Raw genomic sequence first — 19850 nt, 5'->3', positions numbered from 1 at the left:
AAAAAAAAAAAAAAAAAAAAAAAAAGATAAAAGGTACAGGAACTCTGTCCTTGCCAACATACATATTCAGTGGAACTATAAGGAAGAAAAAATAAAATCAAAGTTTTCTTTCTGGAATGTAGGGGAGGGACTTGGGGAAGGGCAGTGCCTGGTGGTGAAAATGCAGAGCAGGGTGTGCCCACATGACCAAATGACCTACCATTCCTGTCTACTTTTTACCTTAGGAGGGGACAACAACCCTAGGAAATTATGTCCCATCTTCCTAATACGTTTTCCTCTTGGAACAGTGTTCTCGGAGATGAAGTCATTGGAATCTGGCCACGAAATGCAGACAAGGCTGATGTCAACTGTGCATGTGTGACCCATGCTGGCTTGAACATTGTCACAGGGGATGACTTTGGGCTGGTGAAGCTCTTTGATTTTCCATGCACAGAAAAATTCGTGAGTCCTCCTGAGCTGTCTCAGGACCATGCTCCTATACAGTCATATAGATGACCCTCAGTTATCATGGATCCAGCCCCATGGGGCTTTGGCTTGCCCCTGGTGAATGGACAAATGGCCACAAAGTTGGGGAAGAAATCAGGCAGGGAAATCAGCAAAAGTGTGGCTGATAGATGCACCTGGAAAGCCTGGGTGTCAGGGGAGAAGAGTAAGGGAAACTGCAAGGCCACAGCAGGCACCCTTCTCATCAAGGCCTTCTGCAGACAGAGCAGTGGGGGTTTCTGGAAGTGGGGCAGCTGGTGGATCAATAACCCAACAAGTTACTGGGGTCAACGTGTGCTCAGCCTGCTGCGTTTGCTTTTCCTCACAGGCCAAGCATAAACGTTACTTTGGTCACTCTGCTCATGTGACGAACATCCGCTTCTCTTCCGATGACAAGTATGTGGTCAGCACAGGAGGAGACGACTGCAGGTTGTACCAGATTAATTTGGTTGGCTCCTCAGGGTGGTTCTGCTAGTTGGGGTGTCCTGTGGGCCAGGCTCTGCCAGGGACACAGGAAGGGTCTGATATGGAACAATAAAAAAGAAATTTCACGAGTGTTTAAGGGGAAAACCAAAAATTTCCTACCATATTCTGTTGTTGGCGTTCTCAACAAATTTTGGCAGGCCCATGTCCCCACTAGGGCCATCCTGGGATTGGCTGAGCTCAGGTTATATGACAGCTAAACATTGCTGGGGGGTGAGAGGCAAAGGGTAAGAAATCTAGAATGGCTAACTTTAGTAGAAACAATCACTGAGAATCAGGTTAAATCAACCTTCATCCATTTGTCTTTGAGAACTGCCAGCCTAGCTTAATGATGCTAATAACATCTTATTAAGTTTAAAGATGCTAATAACACGGAGCCTTTAGTGACACTAAGAAACAATGGAAGCAAATGAGTTGCCATGAGGTACGGGAGATACTGAGTCTTAGGGCCAGTCTGTGGCCCAAGTCCAAGCTATTTGGACAAAGAGCCAAGGCAGCTTTGGCCTTCAGGTAAAATACGCAGGTTATTCGGCATGAAGCATGGTTTGGAAGCCATTGTTTTAGAAGGAACCCTTCCAACCTGACCCATAGGTCTGCAAGCCTCCTTCTTAGGTAGGAGAGGGTTTCTCCTAGCATATGGAGAGGACAGGACCAGGTCATTCTATAACTCAATATTATATTATATTCTATAACTCATATTTAAAGGTTTTATTATATTACCAAAAATTGTTCTTGTTTAATAAAAACTCAGGGGTAGCTGAAAAAGTAAAACAGTTCTAGCAAGCCTGATAAGTGCAGAGAACCCACCCTTGAAATTGAGCTTGCGCGTGTACAGGCACAAAATTAATTTTAAACCATTACAAATAAATTTTGATGTTTTTAGTGATCTGAGTCAAATTGTAAGAGAGGCACCTATAAAGAACACAGTGCGCTGTGATGGCTGCCTGCAGAGCCACCTCCAGCTCACTGTGCTAGCTATTGCGGGGATTATTGCTTGGGGTAATATTTACACCAGTTCCTTTGGAGTAATGAACATTCATTCCAAACAGTACCAGCCAAACAGAACAAGTTGAGAAGAAAAGGCCTAAATGAACTGGCCAGCCCAGTGCAGGAAATACAAAGTGACTTCTGTTTACAAACAAGACTTAAAGTAACTTAAAAACATAAGGCCTTGAGGACATGGTGTATAACATGTAAAAAGGGCTTCATTCAAACACACTCAACCCTCTTCAATAGTAACAGGACAGATAGTGTGAAGTTGGGCTGCCGAGTCTCCAGTGACTTCATTATGCACAAATGCTCAAAGCAGCAAAAGGAGTCTAAGGGAGACACATTCAAAGAACTCTAAAAATGAACAGTAAACCAGACATGGTGGCTCACATCTATAATCCTCAGACTACATAGTAAAACCTTGCCCCCCCACCACCCCAAAAAAAGCCAAAGTGGTGGCTGGGAAGGAGAGTAGACTGCAATGGGTGGCAATGGGTTTACACTTTTCAGTCTGGAGCACTTGGCAGCATTATAGTGTCTGACCACACAAAAATGTCTTGTTTGCCTTTCAGTGTATTTGTGTGGCGATGTCTGTAAACACTGGAACCCCATGCACTATGGCTGCTTCTCCCAAGCTACTTGTAGGCAGTGCAGGGGCACCTCCTCGATGCCAACTGCTGTGGGACACACAAGCTCTGAGATGTTGTAGGACTCTCACAATCTGAACTTTGCAAGATGGTGATGCCAAGAATGAATACTAAGACTGCTTCTGTTCTGGAGACTAAAACCGATACTTATTATAACTACACTAACGGCAAAATTGGGACGATGTAGCCCACAGATAAAATTTATATCCTCAATTACCCTAACCAATATGTAGCTTTTAATTTGCAGTAAGACTTTTACAGAGGTGTTTTGCTATTCTGTTTCTATGTATTTTAAGAATGTTCACTGGACACAATGTAAGTTGGAAGCACTTAAGTACAGAAATACCCTGTTTGCCACATTTAGCTTTCAAAACCAAATGAGCCATGTATAAACAAGTTTTAAAATGTTAATTTTTAAAAGTTTCATTTGCAGTTTTATATCCATTAAGTGCCTTCAAAGTTCCCAGTTGTGTGGGCTGCTGCCTCACCTCCCACGTCGTCTTCTTCCTTCACATGGTGCTAAAACTTCAAAACTGAGGAGGGCTATGGGATTAGCAAATTCCCCACTCTGTCCTGCTCTGGGAAAGCAGTTATAAGGTGAGCAGCAAAGCAGAGTCCAGCTCCCCAGAAAGTAGCATGGATTTATGTTAGTGTCAGATCCTCAAAGTAATCTATCGTCCCTCAAATAGAGCAGCTCCTACAACCCAGAAAGTGGGGAAAGCTCCAATGTGATGAGTGAGCTAATCTGTCTTGCTGTTTAGTTTACACCCCCTTGGGTAGGACTGGCTTGGCTCTGCTCATTTCAGATGATTAATGCAGGGTAAATTCAGATTTTTATAAACCTCTTGAACATATTCCCCACTATAAGGAGTATTTGAGTTTCTCCAGTCAGTTGTCGGACAGAATGTGACTTGACGACTATTAGTTAAGAAGGCTGATGGGAGTTGGAGTCGGGAGTACACACACCACCGAGTCCTTCCAGTCTGTGCACTAAAATTCTAGACCTTGAGTTTCTAGTTATCTGAAGTTGCCAATTTAGAGAAAGGCTGAGATAAGAATTTTCAGTTAAAGAATAGATTATCAACATTTGCCACAGAAGTGCTTCAGCATTCTAAAAGAATTACTTAGATTACACATTAAGCTATTTTACACGCCAACTTATTAATGCCTTACATTAACCCACTAGCAGGTTGCTGGGTCCTCAGTAGAGCCCTATGCAGCCCTGATTCTGTTTTCTGTACCTGGTGATGCTGAGTGATCACTGTGTCTGCCTGTCTTGTACTACTGACTTTTCATTCAGACAGATCTTGCATTAAGTAACCATGTGGATGAACAACTGACTAATCAATGATATATGTATGTATATATTTGAAGAGCAATAGTGTCTGTTATAAAGACTTTGAAAGTCTTATTTGTAAAATTTATATGGTGTAATTTTATGTATATTCATAAATCTTGCACTGTATTCTGTTAAAATATTGGTGCATGAATTTATTTTCAAAGTATAAAATAATTTAAAACCTTTTGTTATGAGTCAAATAAATCTCACTATGTAAATATATTCGTTCTTAAGCTGTTTCATGAACTAAAACCTTTCTAAAAGCATGTTACCATGTGTCCACTCTCTAAGCCTACCACCATGTTTTTGCTGTGCATTCATGAAACTAAAACACTAAACACAAAGGTAAGTCTATAAGCTTTATTGATACTTTGCTTTACAGTTCACAATGCATTCCACAGATAATTCAATACAGCTTAAACACAATGGTATAAGTCTTCATTTTATGATTTCTTGCATAACAATGTTTGGTAACTGCAAACATTTGGAAGCATTAAATTCAGTCCACAAAATCCGAGTCTGTGACAAAATTAACTATACATACAGTAAATCTTTGAAATGACGGTTACGTTGGAGTTCTATGTTTTCTTGAAAACAGGTGGTAGCGCTCCTACAAATACATTCTCTTCCTAGTTTATGTGCTTGGGACTACACTGTATGACCAATGACTCAGAGGTCAAGCACTGTGGGGCAGCTGCAAGGTTAAAGATCTAAGCTTTGTGAAACACTATATATAGATTAAGTCTCTATTTACTTATATTGGCAATATAACAGTAAATCACAATACACCTAGAACATACCATAAAGACAGGTTTTCCACTCTGCTTTACTAGTATGCTCATCTAAACATCTCATTTCAGAAAAATCTGCATCAGTTTTACACCAACCAAACACAGTACACTGTGAAAAGGGTTGTTTTTCCTGCCCCCAAATCTACCTTCTTTGCAACTTTCCAAATACAGCCAGACTACCTGCAACAGAATATAACACACAGTTTTCCCAGCATCCTTTATTCACCAAGTGCCTCATCTGGGGAAAACAAGTATGACTACAATGAGATCCATATACAGCAGCTTACAATACTTAAGATGATAAACACAGGAAGTCAAGACAGGTAATTTTTCCTCAAACAGTGCACTGCTAAAAATAAAGAACTGAAACTGCACGGCCACCAAGGGCTTACCCCTGACCCGCCCACCCCTGTAATCAAGTGAGTATCCCCTTTAAAGATGAATGTCTACTGTTTGGGGCCTTTTCATTCTGCTTTGCGCTTCAATCCAGGGATTTTTGCTTGGATTCTACAAATGAAAAAAAAAATGTCAAATTCTGTTTGTTTTGTTTCCTACTTCTTTAAAAAACGTTATGCTGTATATTATTTAGAGAATCGTAAAGCTACCAAAATACAAACTAATTTTTCCACCTTTGCCTGGTGTTTTAAAAAGCATTAAAAAGAGTTAATGCTGGCCTCGGAAGAACACGAGTTCTGCCAATGCTGAAAGGACACTGCAGGATGATGGCCTCACCCTTGGTAAGAAGGCTGCAGGACATACTTACTTGGCCATGGCATCCTTAATGTTCTTGTTTGCAAGTCCTAGATAATGATCTATCTGCGCCTGAGCAAAGAGGATAAAAGCATTACAAAATTAATATTGCCAAAGAATATCAATCAGTACTACATACCAACAAACACTAGCTCTAAGTCCTTTATAATAAGAGTGAGCTCTATATTCTGCAATCTCCACAGTTAAGAAATTACCTGATGCCGTTCATATATAACAGGAATACTGAAGAGTGAGATCAGAGCTGAAAAAGTAAATACAGAGCTTTAAAAATAAATTAAAAAAAAAAAAAAGACTGGTACCATTCTAGGAATGAACATCATACTATCAAGCCAATTGTAATCAAGGTAACCAGGCAGTACTCGTAAAGCCTACATAAATGTTCACATTCTCCTGAGGCCTGGGAAATGCTCACATTCTTCTGCATGTGCTGAAGGAACCATGCTTAGCTTCAAATCACATCACAGAGATTCTACAAAATATAGCTTCCCCAATTTAAACTCAAGAGTGCACCTAAGGCAGCTGTTAGCTGGGGTAGTCTTCAGGAGCTAACATAACATTTCAATAAAACAGTATCTGCTACTTAAACACCTCCCAACCTCACATTTATACAGTTTTTCTTACAATAAAGATATTCTCTAAAAATGTCCCTAAGTGCTTGTCAATCTTTTTGTAGACTTACCTAAAATCAGTAGTGTCAAACCATTGAACAAGGCACCGACGTAAGTAAACACCCACATCAGCACTGCAAACTGGAATCAAACAAGAGCCCGTGATAAGCAAATTAAACTTTCTTCTGAAACGTATACATTTAAATGCCAGTCACAGGCACAGACCTTGAAAACCCAGTAAAGTCAGTCTTTATTTATTGTCTTACTTCAGAAACCTAACAACCAAAAATGGGACTTGATTCACTTTCTTTAGAAGCCATGATAGAGCAGAACCGCTTTCCCTCAGAACAGAGAGCATGGGAAGGAAGGACACACACTGCCCTTCTAGTTCTTATGGTCTAGCTTTTCAACAATGGGAGAAAAGAAAGCACCTCCTCTCTGGCCACTTGGCCTTTATTTTAATAAATTGTACTTCCTATCACCTCACCCTGAAAGTTTTTTCTTTAAGTCACAAATCAAGGTTATGCCTGGGTGTAGATCTCTGAAAAGAATTTCTCAGCTATGGCCAGTGTCTGAAGAGAACAAGCTTGTCTGTCATGTTCTCTATTGACAGTACGGGGACTGCAACAAGTCAAGTGTATGAAAATGTAATAAACATGGGGAGAGGGCAAGGCCAATGTCTTGTTTGCCTTTTCTCCACGAGTGTAAGGAAATAAAGTTTAAACACGCCTTATTAAAAACCACACGCCTTATTAAAAACTCTGTAGAGCTTTATTTGGTGAAAGACACATATTTAAGGAAAATAGAGGGACACACAATAGAATTTCAGATACTTTGACAATTTTGGCTACTTAAAAACTTGAAAACAATGAAAATTATTATTTTACCTTTTCTAGAAACGTTAACCCATTTTCTAGTATTCCCTTGACTATTTCTACATTTTCCTTCAATTTTTTTCTAAGTCAAAGAAGCATGTCAGAAAACATACATATTGAAATGTATATGTTAACACAGCAACATAAGAGCCTTTGAATGTTCTTTTGCATCGGCTATTTTTAGAGTGCAGGACCCTCTGCCCAGACTTAAGATTATATCCTGAGGCTCTGTACCTCACTTAGGTAAGGTACAGTAAGGTACAGCTCACAGTAGAGCTGGCCCTGGCTGTGGGTGAGTCTACCTGAGGGTGTGGGGCACGCTATGGCTTTCATCACAGTGAGATGTTTTCTATGCTTTGTTGTGTTTATTTTATATTTTATTTTGGAAGGAAATTTGCAAGGCCAGAGGGCAGGGAAATCAGTGGAATTGGGATATATGATGTGACCAAAGAACCAATAAAAAGAAAAAAATCATATCCTAAAACCTAATTGCGTATCAGGCAACTTCAGCTAGAACAATCTTTCATCTCAGATCTACTATCATATAAAATCTAGTCTTTACCACCCAAAGCCTCGCTACAGGCATACATAAGAACTCACTAAAATTGTCCCTATTAGATGAAATTTTTGGATTTGGTGTTTCAAAGGGCAAGATCCCAACTTTGTGGACATGGTAGTGTCAATCTGGTTTCAAGTGGTTCCCAGCCTCAGCCTCGTAAGTATCCAAGAATGCGTCCCCTCCATACACAAACATACATGGGGGACCAGGGAGAGGATTTGTGTGCACATTCCTGGCTTTACAAGATAGGAGCTTTCCCGTTAAAGCTTCAAGCTTCTCTCTAGGGGTGACAAAGATGACCCCAATAGGTATGATATACATTTAGAAAGGAAGGAACGAAGGAACGAAGGAACGAAGGAACGAAGGAACGAAGGAAGGAAGGAAGGAAGGAAGGAAGGAAGGAAGGACAGACTGGAGGTAGGGACAAATAGGGTTTTATAGCTAATGCCATAGCTTTCTAAAGCAGTCATCATCCATTCAATGTTCTCAGATAAATTAAATCAGACCTTCAGGGAATGGAAACTCCAGTTCCTTCACTTTCCCAGATAAATTTATATAAAATATACCTCCTCACTTGACTCCAATGTGCAGCCATGACTGAAAAGTGCTTTTTAGAACAAGAGTCCTCACCAAAGATCCTTATACAGATTAATCACAAAAAACTTAATCCTTAGCCAAGTAAGAAACATCCCCATTACAGCAGCAGGTGATACATACTTGTACTACCAATCTGTGGTGCTCAGAGCCAGCCTGGGCAATGCTGCAGCAGTGGAAGACCCAATGTTTTCTCGGTATTTTGTTTGGTTTTGCTGGGGTTTTTTGTTTTTGTTTTTAGTTTTTCAAGACAGGGTTTCTCTGTACAGCTCTGGCTGTCCTGGAACTTACCCTAGACTGGGCAGCACTCTAACTTGGAGGTCTACTTTCCTCTGCCTATAATACCACCACCCATCTTAAGACCCAATGTTTTGAAAGTGAATAAATAGGCCTAAAATATTGACAGTATTTAATGTCTAAGCTATTTTCTCAATGGATCAAGAATTATTTCAAAGGTAACTGACTTGGCCCATAAAAATGGGAAAATGGATAATTGATTACTTTATAGATACTTGAAATCTTGTCTAGGATTAAAAATCTTAAATTTTATTTCAGAAGAGCAAAACAAAGGAAAACAAGCAGACAGGAAGTTAGAACGGAACTTGTAACAATATATCCTATTTTCATTTGCCCAAGTCAACTACCAGGAATGAACCAGGTACATTCATGTGGTCAGTTCATCTCAGGTGCTGACTGAAGGCAGAGCCCTGGAATCTGATATTTCTTTGATGACAACGGAAAGAAACTCTTCCCTCATTCTGGAGGGAAAGGGAAGAAAGGGAGTTTAAAGGGAGTAGGAACGGGGAGGGGCTGCTGCATTGTGTTTGCAAGAGTGACTCAAATATTTACAAAGGTTTCAAATGTAAGTGACACTAGGACCTAGAGTCTACCATTCTATAAACTGAGGACACCTAAGAGGCTGATACACAACCACACAGACAAAGTTAACATGCAGGAATTCTCTTTAGAAAGGCAATACTATCTGTAAAACTTCACTCAGACTCTTGAGTGCTACAGTCTATTTTTTATTTATTTTATTTGAGACCAAGACTTTGACCTAACCTTGACCTCACAGAGAGCCCCCCCCCCCCCCCCGACTTTACTTTTTGAGTGGTGAAATGAAAGGCGTGTGTCACCATGCCTCCGCCCATAACCACTTGAGGACTGCTTACATTTTTGGTGAATTTTAAGACAAATATCCTGGACTCATAAACAACTGGAATCTGTGATACCCATATACAGTAACATGCTGAAAGCAGTCTCATGTAGTGGAGCCCCATTCACCCAGGAAGCCCCTTCCCTGTAGACTATGCACCCAAATGCTGAAGTGTTTATTATCTGTCACCTCTAAAGGAAGAGAAGACATTCTGTCTTCCTGTTTTGAAGTACACTATGAGACCCACTCAGGTCCACTTTGTGTGCTGACATGATGAAGCATGGACTTACATCTGAAGACAGAATCAACCCACTTTTCTTGAGTTTTGAGTTTTTAAACCCACAATCAAAAGCAAAATTTCTCAATTTCTCTTCCTTAAAGTATTCCCCGAAGGAGACAAGTGTCAAACTATACTTCTCACACAAATCTAAACACAGGACACTGAATTTTCAAACCTAAATTTACATTGATATGATTTCATTTCATCTTTATGATTTATTTGGATAAAGAAAATAGAATTTTATATTGCCAATCTGTCTGATATATGTAAATGAAAAGTAAAATAAACTTACCTTCAGAGAATCAACTAAATCATCAACTAAGAAGAGACGCCTCAGTTCTTTTATTGTGCTGTTCACATGACCAAGAGCAGAATTACTATATTTCTGAACCAATTCCTCTGATACGGCAACTTCAGATTCCAAATATGCCCTTAAAAAACAAACAAAAAAAAAAGTCCTCAACTGACACTGATTCTCACATGTCAATCAGCAATCACAGATCTATAAAAGAGATTAATAGTGTATAACAATCTACTATAAAGGTCTACTCTTATTATAAAAATCTAAAGTGAGCTGGCTGTGGTGGTTCATGCGTATAATCCCAGCACGAGAGACTAAGTCAGAAGGATTGTTACTAGTGTAAAACCAACTTTGGCTACAGAAGTATCTCAAACAAACAAACAAACAAAAAACCAAAATTCCTAAGCTAATAGAAGCATGTTTTAAAGGCATTTTAAATTTTAACTGCTATCATTTTCTTAGTAATCTAAGTGTGCAAACTTAATCTTCAAAACTGTTTTCTCATTTAAAATGGACGTTAATCATGAGGATTTAATGAGTAAAATGTTTAATAACACTTTGCCTCCAGATCACTCAGAAAATTATTTTCTGAGTCTTATTAGGGTCTGCTACGAAAGATCCTACTCATTTCCATATTCTCTTTATGGAAAAATGTCAAAAATGTGAAATATTAGCATGTAAAATAGCTGCTTAAAGTACAGTGGCAATACCAATAAAGGGTAATATTTACTCTCTCATGCTCTCATGTAGGCTATAGTATGTGGGACGTGTTAAATTTAACAAGATAACAATTTGGGGATGATCATTTGATTATTTCAAAGATGACATTCACCACACCTAACTAACCCTATTGTTTCCTAACAGTGTCCTCTGTGATAACCCTATCTCCTACTCCTACCTTTGCAGTATGGCCCAAGTGTGTCTCCTGATCACTCTTGTTAAGTATCTGTTATTATTTGCACACTGAGATACTCTATCAGTGTCCAAGCCTGTTTTCTCTGCATCAACACCAGATTAGCCTACCTGAGCTTCCTAAAATAGCAGAGTAGGTTAAGCTCAGGTAAGCATTAGAAGATTGGCTATTTTCTAGCTAAGTAAGCTTGCAAAAAAAGCCTTTCAATTCTGAGTCAAGTTTCCAACTCTATAAATCAGATGAAGAATCATGTCCACTTCCAGCAATGTATTACTCTGATTCCAACAGAGAGCATACCTAATTTTGGTCACCTTTCCACTGCTCCCTATGTTAAAGCTAGAAATAAGTTATGAGTCATTTTAAAACATTTTTTTTAACCATAATGCCTTGGTCGTCATACTATTTTCTTTCCTAAAGCAAAGGTCACTTCTTCCTGTGATAACAACTTATACCATGAACTAGCCTCACCTCAGACCCCACCCAGACATGAAGACTGGTCAGACCTGAGTCCAGTGTAACCTACCACTCTTCTATACTCCAAAACAATGTTCTCTTCCACATTATTAAGTACTACATCCAGCTCTGAATGCAGACAGCATAGTTTTCCCACTTTAGCACAGACTATTTATACTATTTCTTTACAACAGCAGGAGATACTGGTATACCAATGTTATTTATAAATATCAAATTAAAACATCCGAAGTTTCCCATCAGCAAGAAGTTACTTATGCAATTTTTAAAATGTGTATATGTGGGCCCATGTGAAGTTCATTATTTTTGGCAAGGCTGGCCAGTAAGTTCCCAGGATCTACTTCTTGCTGACTTCCAACATTTGGGTTATAGACATCCATATAGCAGTGACCAGTTTTATGTGGTACTCTGGCCCTCCTGTTTCCACAAGTCTTACCCACAAAGCCATCTTCTGAGCCCTGTCTATACAATTCCTAGAAATATAAAAAAACCTGGCTTGTTCTATGAGAGCATCCCTGCGTCAGTGCCACCTGGTAGACATTTGTATGGCAAATTTAACATGCTGCTCATCACTGTTCCCACTTACCACTGTATAATTTCAACTGCACCAGTATGACTAGGCAACTGAAAAGCTGTTCACCAGGCCTAAACTGGCATGTCAGCTGAATTTGTAAAAGACTATAAATCCCTTTATGAAAAAGGTATGTCTAAAAAGAAATATATAAAAAAAAAATAAACTGGTAGTCTTCAAAAATTCTTTAAAACTAAATGATATATAAAACTAATACTGTGGATAAATTAGAAGTTTATAACATTTTCATGTATTTCATTACAACTGCTTTAAAATCCTATTTGTCAATGGTTCATGGCATATAATTGTCATTTTGAAGCTTCAATTTGAAGTTATTAAAATCCATATCTCCCCTCTCTGTATAAAGCCCTGAGAAACTGAAGCAAATGCAGGTAAGAACATATACTAGGGAAGGCAATGGGAAAGGTAAATAGTATTAGATAGTATTAAATGTAAACAGTAAGAACAATACAACTTCACCAATTCTAAAATCCACTGTGATAACCTAACAATATCTACTATAAATACTAATGAGCCCAGTCTTTTCTACCATAAGAAATCTCAAAGGCAGATATGTTCTTGATAGATTATCTCTAAGCAACAAAGAAATCACACAACTATAATTCTACAGATAGGAGATGAAGTCTCACTACCAATCATAGTTCCACTGTTGCCTTATTTTTCAAACATCTCACCTGAATGGGTGGCCTTCATCTGATTTCTGGATAGCTTGGATCACACCCTTATATATCCTAAAGCTGATAGTCACAGAGAGCAGGGCCAAGGCAATGTAGGCCGTTACACTGACAATGCTGAACACTGTCAGAGACAGCAGCAGGAATAAGCTGGCACCAAACACCACTCCAGTCTTCTTAATGTCTCTCCAGTACAGGAGGTCAACAACTAAAATTAAAAGAAGAAGTCTGAAATTAGAATACTATCTTAACCATTTGGATCTAGCACATTTACATGTTCTACACGGAGGGAACACACTGAAACATTAAACCCAGTATAAGCTACCTATCAGTGAAATGCTAAGTTTGTACTTTTCCTTCTTTTGGGCCAACCAAATCATTCTAGCTACACATTACCCTTATATACTTCTTAGGCCTGGCAGAGCTCACTTAAAATTTTCTTGAGACATTTCTTCTTCATACTATGCATAATATTCAAATTACAGGGAAATAGTACATACTAAAAGGACTATTATAAGACATAAGTATAGGAAATAAAATTTTTTAAAAAGTTGAAGGGCTGGAGAGATGGTTCAGTGGTTAAGAGCAGAGGTCCTGAGTTCAAGTCCCAGCAACCACATGGTGGCTCACAACCATCTGTAATGGGATCCAATGCCCTCTTCTGGTGTGTCTGAAGACAGCAACATTGTACTCATTTACATAGAATATGTAACTAAATGATTTAATTAAAACAAAAAGAATAAAATAAAAATCTAAAAGAAAAAAAAAGGTGAAAAATTGAAATGTTAGCAGCTGAGCACCTAAGATTTACAGCTGGCTTTTAGAAGCTCTCCTTTGAAATCCTAAAATGATATCTTAGCCTAGTACTAACTGAAGTTATCTACAATAAAAGATGAAGGGGGAACAGCAGTCAGACATCTAAAAAACTAATTCCCTTCAACAGAAGAAAAAAGTCATAAAAACTGCAGGGGTCAAAAAACAAAAGCTGACAAACAAACAAGACACCCCCAACCTTACATACTACAATATTCCATACCATTTGGTATAGAATCAGACAAAGACAATTTACCATGTCTGCTTTTGGCCACTGGAAACAAAGCTACTGCAAGGCTCAAATAACCACAGCCTTATAGTCCCTTGAGATTATCCTCAACAGTGCACTGAAGGAAGGGCTCTTTGACACACTACACAGTGTTCACCTCTCTAGATGGTGACCAACCAGGAGCAGCAAAACAAAACAAAAACTCCACACACTTTATGGTAAAGCAAATAGGGAACTACTCAAGTAGAACTTTTAACTCCTGCTAACTTAAAGATAAAGGGAGTAACATTTTTAAAAGTCACACTTCAAAGGGATGCTTTGGTTTTGACCCCCAGATCCTAAATGAACATGGCGTCCATTTAGCACTGAAAGTACATTGTAAGAAAAATTATGTAAGCTATAAAACATTAAGTATTATTACAAAGGTTTAATTCCACCGAGTATATATCTTAAGCACTTAGTAAGTGGGGTTTGGAGTGTATATGCCTAGCATGTGCATATCCTGGGCCAGATCTCCATTTCATGTATGACCTACAGCCTGTTTCATTGATTGTTTTCACACTATGATTTTAAGCCTCCATCTATTAACACCTACATCAGTTCTGATGTGTGCAACTTGTTCCTACGAATGCCTCTGAGGACTGACCAGACCTTGAAATAGCCTAAACTGTGCTGCCAAAATGATACTGTAAATAACATCACAGTCAACAAAGAGAGCACAGCAATATCAATAGTTTTCTGACATTGAGCTAGGCATGATGATGGCATTCTAGCACCTGGGAGACTGAGCATGACTGTTGCATGTTTCAGGCTAACCAGACTAAAAGCAGCAAATGACAGGCCAGCCAGGTATATAATATAACAAGATCATAAAACAAAAACAGAAAGTCAGCAGTGAAATGAGCAGAAAGCTGGGAAATGTACTTTTAAGGCTCTTTTCAATTCTAAAATGCTAAAGTATATCTTTTCAAGGACTACCTGATTTAGAGAGAACACTCAGTAAAGTTTTAAAGTAAATATTACACTGTACTAGGAAATCAAAGGTGGGATAAAGACACTGAAAGAAATTTAAAAACTCTGAAACAGAGGAATCCAGCTGCCATTAAGAAGCCAGGGGCTTGGAGAGATGGTTCAGTAGTTAAGAAACTGGTTGCTCTTTCAGAGGTCCCGAGTTCAATGCCCAGCAACCACATGGTGGCTCAACCATCTTTACTGGGATCCGATGCCCTCTTCTGGTGTGTCTGAAGAGAGTGTAGTCTGAAGAGGGTCAGTGTACTCCTTAAAAAAAAAAAAAAAAAAAAAGCCAGGGAAACTGGCAGGACTCACATCTACCCCAAGCTCTAATAATGTCATCTTTCCCCGTTGGGAATGCAAGGAAGGTAGTGAGGGTAGTGAGTGACATGACAGACAGCAGTGGCAGCATAATTCCTGTCAGATAGATTCCCTTGTGTGCTCTAATAGTGGGTTATATAAGCCCAGAGTCAAAGCTCTAGAGCTGGGTGACCTAGACTCCAACAGAAGCACAAAATTACTAACAATGTAACCTCAGGCAAGTTGCCAAACCCTTCTACACTTCTAGACTCATCATTAAACTATATATAAAAATAGGAATTGTCTCACTGACATGGGATTCATTAAATGAGGAAAATGAATTGAGATTTTCCATCAAAAAATGATAAGTTAAAGTATTTAATATAGGACTCATGATTATTAGTTGTGTTACTAATATTGCCCCCCCCATCACCTTTATTTCTAGGTACTTAAGACATAAAAAGGGAAAACTTCAACATTATAAAGTTATTGACCTGAGCTATGATGTTATACAGAAACATGTCACTTTAAAAACCACACAGAAGCCAGGCAGTAGTGGCACATGCCTTTAATCCCAAAACTTGGGAGGCAGATTTCTGAGTTTGAGGCCAGCCTGGTCTACAGAGTGAGTTCCAGGACAGCCAGGGCTACACAGAGAAACCCTGTCTCGAAAAACAAACAAACAAACAAACAAAAAAACCCCACACAGGGAAAAAAAATGGAAAAAGTACTTGCTAATAATTCCCTGAAACTCAAGTGGAAGAAAGCAAATGTTAAATTTGACCTCTGACCTCCACACAAGCATGCCTAAATACATATACACAATAATACATTTTAAGATAACACCACCTAGAACTGAACAATCAGCGGACTTTTCTTTTCTTCCAATTCATAGCAAAATACTCATATAAAGATGAGTGGTCTCAAAGCCATTTGTTCATCTGTAGTATCCCTACTGGTAAGGTTATCAAATAAATGCACGTGCACTCACTGTGCTTCATTAAGAGCATCCAACACTGTTACATCAAAACTGATCTTTCCAAGTGTCTGTGTCCATGTGTAAAAACCAGAGAAAATTCAGAGGTTTAATGATTACTCAAGATTTATGATTAATCTACAGGTTCTATACTAGTGTATATAGTAGAAAAGGCTAAGTTCAGAGACCCACCTCCTGGTACTAGCTCTGCAACTGTGTAACTTAAAGTGAGACTTGAACCTCCCTTGACTTAAGTTTTATCTTTAACAAACTAAGTCTTCCAACTTATTTTCCCTTCAGAAGCTAACATGATTTATACTTAATACAAAGTCCTACACTCAAATTATTATTAGTGGGTCCTAATCAATAAACTTTTACTTTTGGCATTAGCCTATGCCTATGCAACTTTAAAATAGATCTCCTTTTAAGATCTATACTTCTGAGTATAAGAGGCTTAAGTGTTTTAAACTTAACCTTCTCAGAAACATTACTATGTGCCAAACATAAACTTCATGAAATCAGTAAGTACCTAATCGTATCACTTTTCAAGCAATTGTACATAATTGTAATTGTACATAACAGTAATTATGAGAAAACCAAAAACTGTATAAAAAGCATTTTACAGTTTAGAAGTGGAAGGTGATAAATATATAACGAGACTTGCTATTGTTAAAGCACCCTGTGCATAAACTAAAGGGTCAGCATATTCAAGTTCTTCAGATTGTTGTACATCTGCATGTTTGATGAATGGGCAGAATATAGACTAAGAGTCATTGTATGTAAAATGACTCACAAAGACCAAGAAGAATGTCTATGTGAAATTAATAAGATATAGGATATTGTCCTAGTTAGGATTTCTATTGCTAAGGTGAAGCACCATGACCAAAAGCATGATGGGGAAAGGGTTTATTTGACTTATACTTTCACATTATAGACCATCATTGAAGTAAGTCAGGACAGGAACTCAAATAAGGCAGGAACCTGAAAATAGAAGCTGATATAAAAACCATGGAGTGGGTGCTACTTACTGGCATACTCGCCATGGATTGCTCAGCCTGCTTTCTTACAGAACCCAGGGCCAGAAGCTCAGGGATAGCATCACCCAAATGGTCTGGGCACTCCCTGATGAATCACTACTTAAGACAATGCTCTACAGACAATCTTATAGAAAGAAGTAATTCCTCAATTGAGGGTCTCTCCTCTCAGATGACTCTAGCTTGTGTTAAGTTGACATATACTAGCCAGCATAGATACCTACATTTACACACCTATGACAGGGCAGCTAAGAGCAATACATTTAACAAGTACTTCTCAGAGCCAAAAAGTATAATTAGGTTTTTAAACAGTCACTTTTCATGTACTTGTGAATGAAGTGAGCATGTGCATACCACAGTTCATGTGTGGCAATCAGGAGATACTTATGGGAGTCAGTTCTTCTCTATACCATGTGGGGTTCCAGGGATTGAATTCAGGAGGTCAGACTTGGTGCCACGTACCTTTACCCACTGAGCCATCTCACTGTCCCATCAAGTTTCTGAAAATACCTTTTAAAAGTAATATGAATTTGATTAAAACTAGTATACATATAATGGAAAAACTGGTCTGTAAAGAAAGATAAAGATGCCTATAATGACACTTGAAAACAGAGTATTGAAAGAATCAAGAGAACAAGGCCAGCCTGGGCTACAACAGTGAATTTGAGACCAGTTTGGGCTACATATAAAACAAACAAAACAAACAAAAATATGTCTAACCATTAAGTCTGAAAAAAATCTACTAAATAATATTTTTACTTCTTTAATATTGGGATTATAGGTAAATCTTACCTGTTTCTTTATACATTTTTGTGCTACTTGAAACAGTCTCATTCTAGTGGCAACCACAATTTATAATCACAAAATACTGCCTTAACCCCCATTCAGTGAGTGGTACAGTAGGATTTCCTACTATAAGAACACCGCCACGCACTGGGAAGCAACTCAGTTTGTACAGGGACCTACCAATCCCCAAACACATAAAGGCCAGCACAGTGGCCAACACATGTAATCCTCATGTCAGGAAAGCAGAGAGGGGCAGATTCTAGGGCTCATTGGCCAAAAGGCCAAACTCATATGCCAGCTCCAGGCCAATAAGACATCCTGTCTCTGTACCACCACTCAAGGCTGCCCTAGAGCCTCCATATCCACATACCAGTATGTGCAGAGACATACACACTCATACACACAAAGAACAATGCTGCCTGATAATTTAATAAAAGATCAGATGCAGTCAGATCTTGTCAATAATTGTAAGAACTCTGGAAGTCATACATGAAAGTACACAGATACCACATGAAAACACACGACTACCTCAAAGCAAACACTATGGATCAGTCAAGTTGAAGTAAGTCCTAGGAATGCAGAAGTTGAGATGCTCTTGAGACCATTAGGGAAGTACAGGTAGGAGGTGGGACGGCTACACAGTGTAAGTACACACAGGACAGAATCCATCCTCCAAAGCTCTGTGACAAGTACTAAAACATTTTCAATCCCATTTTGTAGAGTTTGTCAGTGAAGCTGCAAAGAGGAAAAACACAAATTTCTAGCAAAAACAGTTGTCTGTTTTCAACTTGCCAAAAGTATTTTAGTTTCATGTAGACTATGTTGGTTTTACTTTTTTTTAATTAGGAAGATTAAATTCACCCAAGAGTAGTAATTCTCCATGGGGGAAAAAAAAGGATACAAAAATATCTACATGCCTCTGATAACTCATCAGAGCCTTATATCATTAGTTAATTTAGAAAATTGTTCAATTTGGATACCCAAATCAGACAAAGACATCAGTGGACGAGTACAGATAAACATCCCATATGAATACAGAACAGTAATTTTGCCATAACATTAACAAGTCAAAATCCTGCAATGCAAACAGATTACATCATAGCTTAGGAGGATCTGTTCTGAGAATGCAAAGTTAGTGCAACATATGAATAACAACCCACACATGCACCATAAAAGCAAACTAGGAATAAGATACACTCGCCACAATAGTTGCATAAAAAGCATCTGATGAGGTCCAACATCATCTCATGGTAAACAGTCAACAAAACAGCAAAGAAAAAAAAAAAGAATTAGCCTCAAACTGATCAAAAATAAAATCTACAAAATCACAGTGAACATGCTGCAAGACTAGCATCTTCCCACTTAAGCCTAATAATAAGACAAGGGTAACCTCTCTTTGACACTTCACACCCATACATGTCCTAGAAGTTTTTGACCAGAATTTGGGCAATGAATTGATTGGACAAAAATAAATTAAGGTATTTGTTGCTAATATGATCTTATATTTAGAATTTCCTAAGGAAGCCACAAAACAGCAACTAGAATTCCTAAGCAAGTCTAGTGACATTGTGGGCACAACATCATACAAAGCCAACTGCATCTGACTTAATAACACAAACTTTCCAAACAACACTGTTAACTTTCACAGACAAAAAAAAAAAAATTTAATTCCTAGGAACATACATAGCTGAAAACAAATGAAATAAACTGAAAACTTGCAGTTAAAAGAAATTAATGGCTGAATAAAGCAGTAGATATCACACAGTCTTGGATGACATAACATTCCTCTAATTAGTCCCAAGTACAAACCCCATCAAAACCAAAGCCCAGCTTGTGTCTCCAACAGGCACTGACAAGACAGCCGAAAAAAGAAAATAAATCTGGAAGAACCAAAGAAATCCTGGAAAACAATAATAAAGTTAAAGGGCTCACATTTCTCCTCTGCAAAATTTCCTGCAAAGCTTTCAGCAACAAGAGAATGGCAAGCTAGAAGTCAGTTGGAGCTATATAGCAAGCTTCTGTCTCAAAAAAAGAAAACAAAACATAAACCTGACCCTACAGTCATATACATGGTTACAAAGGAACATAAGTGAAACACAATCAACTTTTATATTTATAGTCAAGTGAATTTGACAACGAAGCTAAGAACAACTGGATGTCCAACTGCAGGGGAA

The 19850-nt window shown here is 38.4% G+C and overlaps 2 protein-coding genes across 4 annotated transcripts in view; one reads left to right on the top strand and one right to left on the bottom strand.

The window, feature by feature from the left end:
* Eml6 (EMAP like 6) overlaps positions 1-2996 on the top strand; it is a 272708-nt gene extending 269712 nt beyond the window's left edge. Inside the window, exons 40-42 of the mRNA XM_029483123.1 lie at positions 288-441; positions 812-912; positions 2529-2996. Of these exons, the coding sequence (XP_029338983.1) occupies positions 288-441; positions 812-912; positions 2529-2553 (280 nt within the window). The 3' untranslated portion in view covers positions 2554-2996. The remainder of the gene's footprint in view (positions 1-287; positions 442-811; positions 913-2528) is intronic.
* A 1291-nt stretch (positions 2997-4287) lies between these two features.
* Positions 4288-19850, bottom strand: part of Rtn4 (reticulon 4) — a 51460-nt gene continuing 35897 nt past the window's right edge. For 2 of the 3 annotated variants that reach the window (XM_021176407.2, XM_021176409.2), the window contains exons 2-7: positions 12528-12735; positions 9869-10007; positions 6184-6253; positions 5699-5745; positions 5497-5555; positions 4288-5240 (exon numbers count right to left, since the gene is read on the bottom strand). In XM_021176407.2, the coding sequence (XP_021032066.1) occupies positions 5198-5240; positions 5497-5555; positions 5699-5745; positions 6184-6253; positions 9869-10007; positions 12528-12735 (566 nt within the window). In that variant the 3' untranslated portion in view covers positions 4288-5197. The remainder of the gene's footprint in view (positions 5241-5496; positions 5556-5698; positions 5746-6183; positions 6254-9868; positions 10008-12527; positions 12736-19850) is intronic. The other variant, XM_021176410.2, reaches the window with a different exon arrangement.

Source organism: Mus caroli, chromosome 11 (genome assembly GCF_900094665.2).
Source record: "Mus caroli chromosome 11, CAROLI_EIJ_v1.1, whole genome shotgun sequence".
In the NCBI taxonomy this organism is placed as follows: domain Eukaryota; kingdom Metazoa; phylum Chordata; class Mammalia; order Rodentia; family Muridae; genus Mus; species Mus caroli.
Note: the sequence above shows the minus strand (reverse complement) of the source record. Positions and strands in the feature narration are given on the sequence as shown.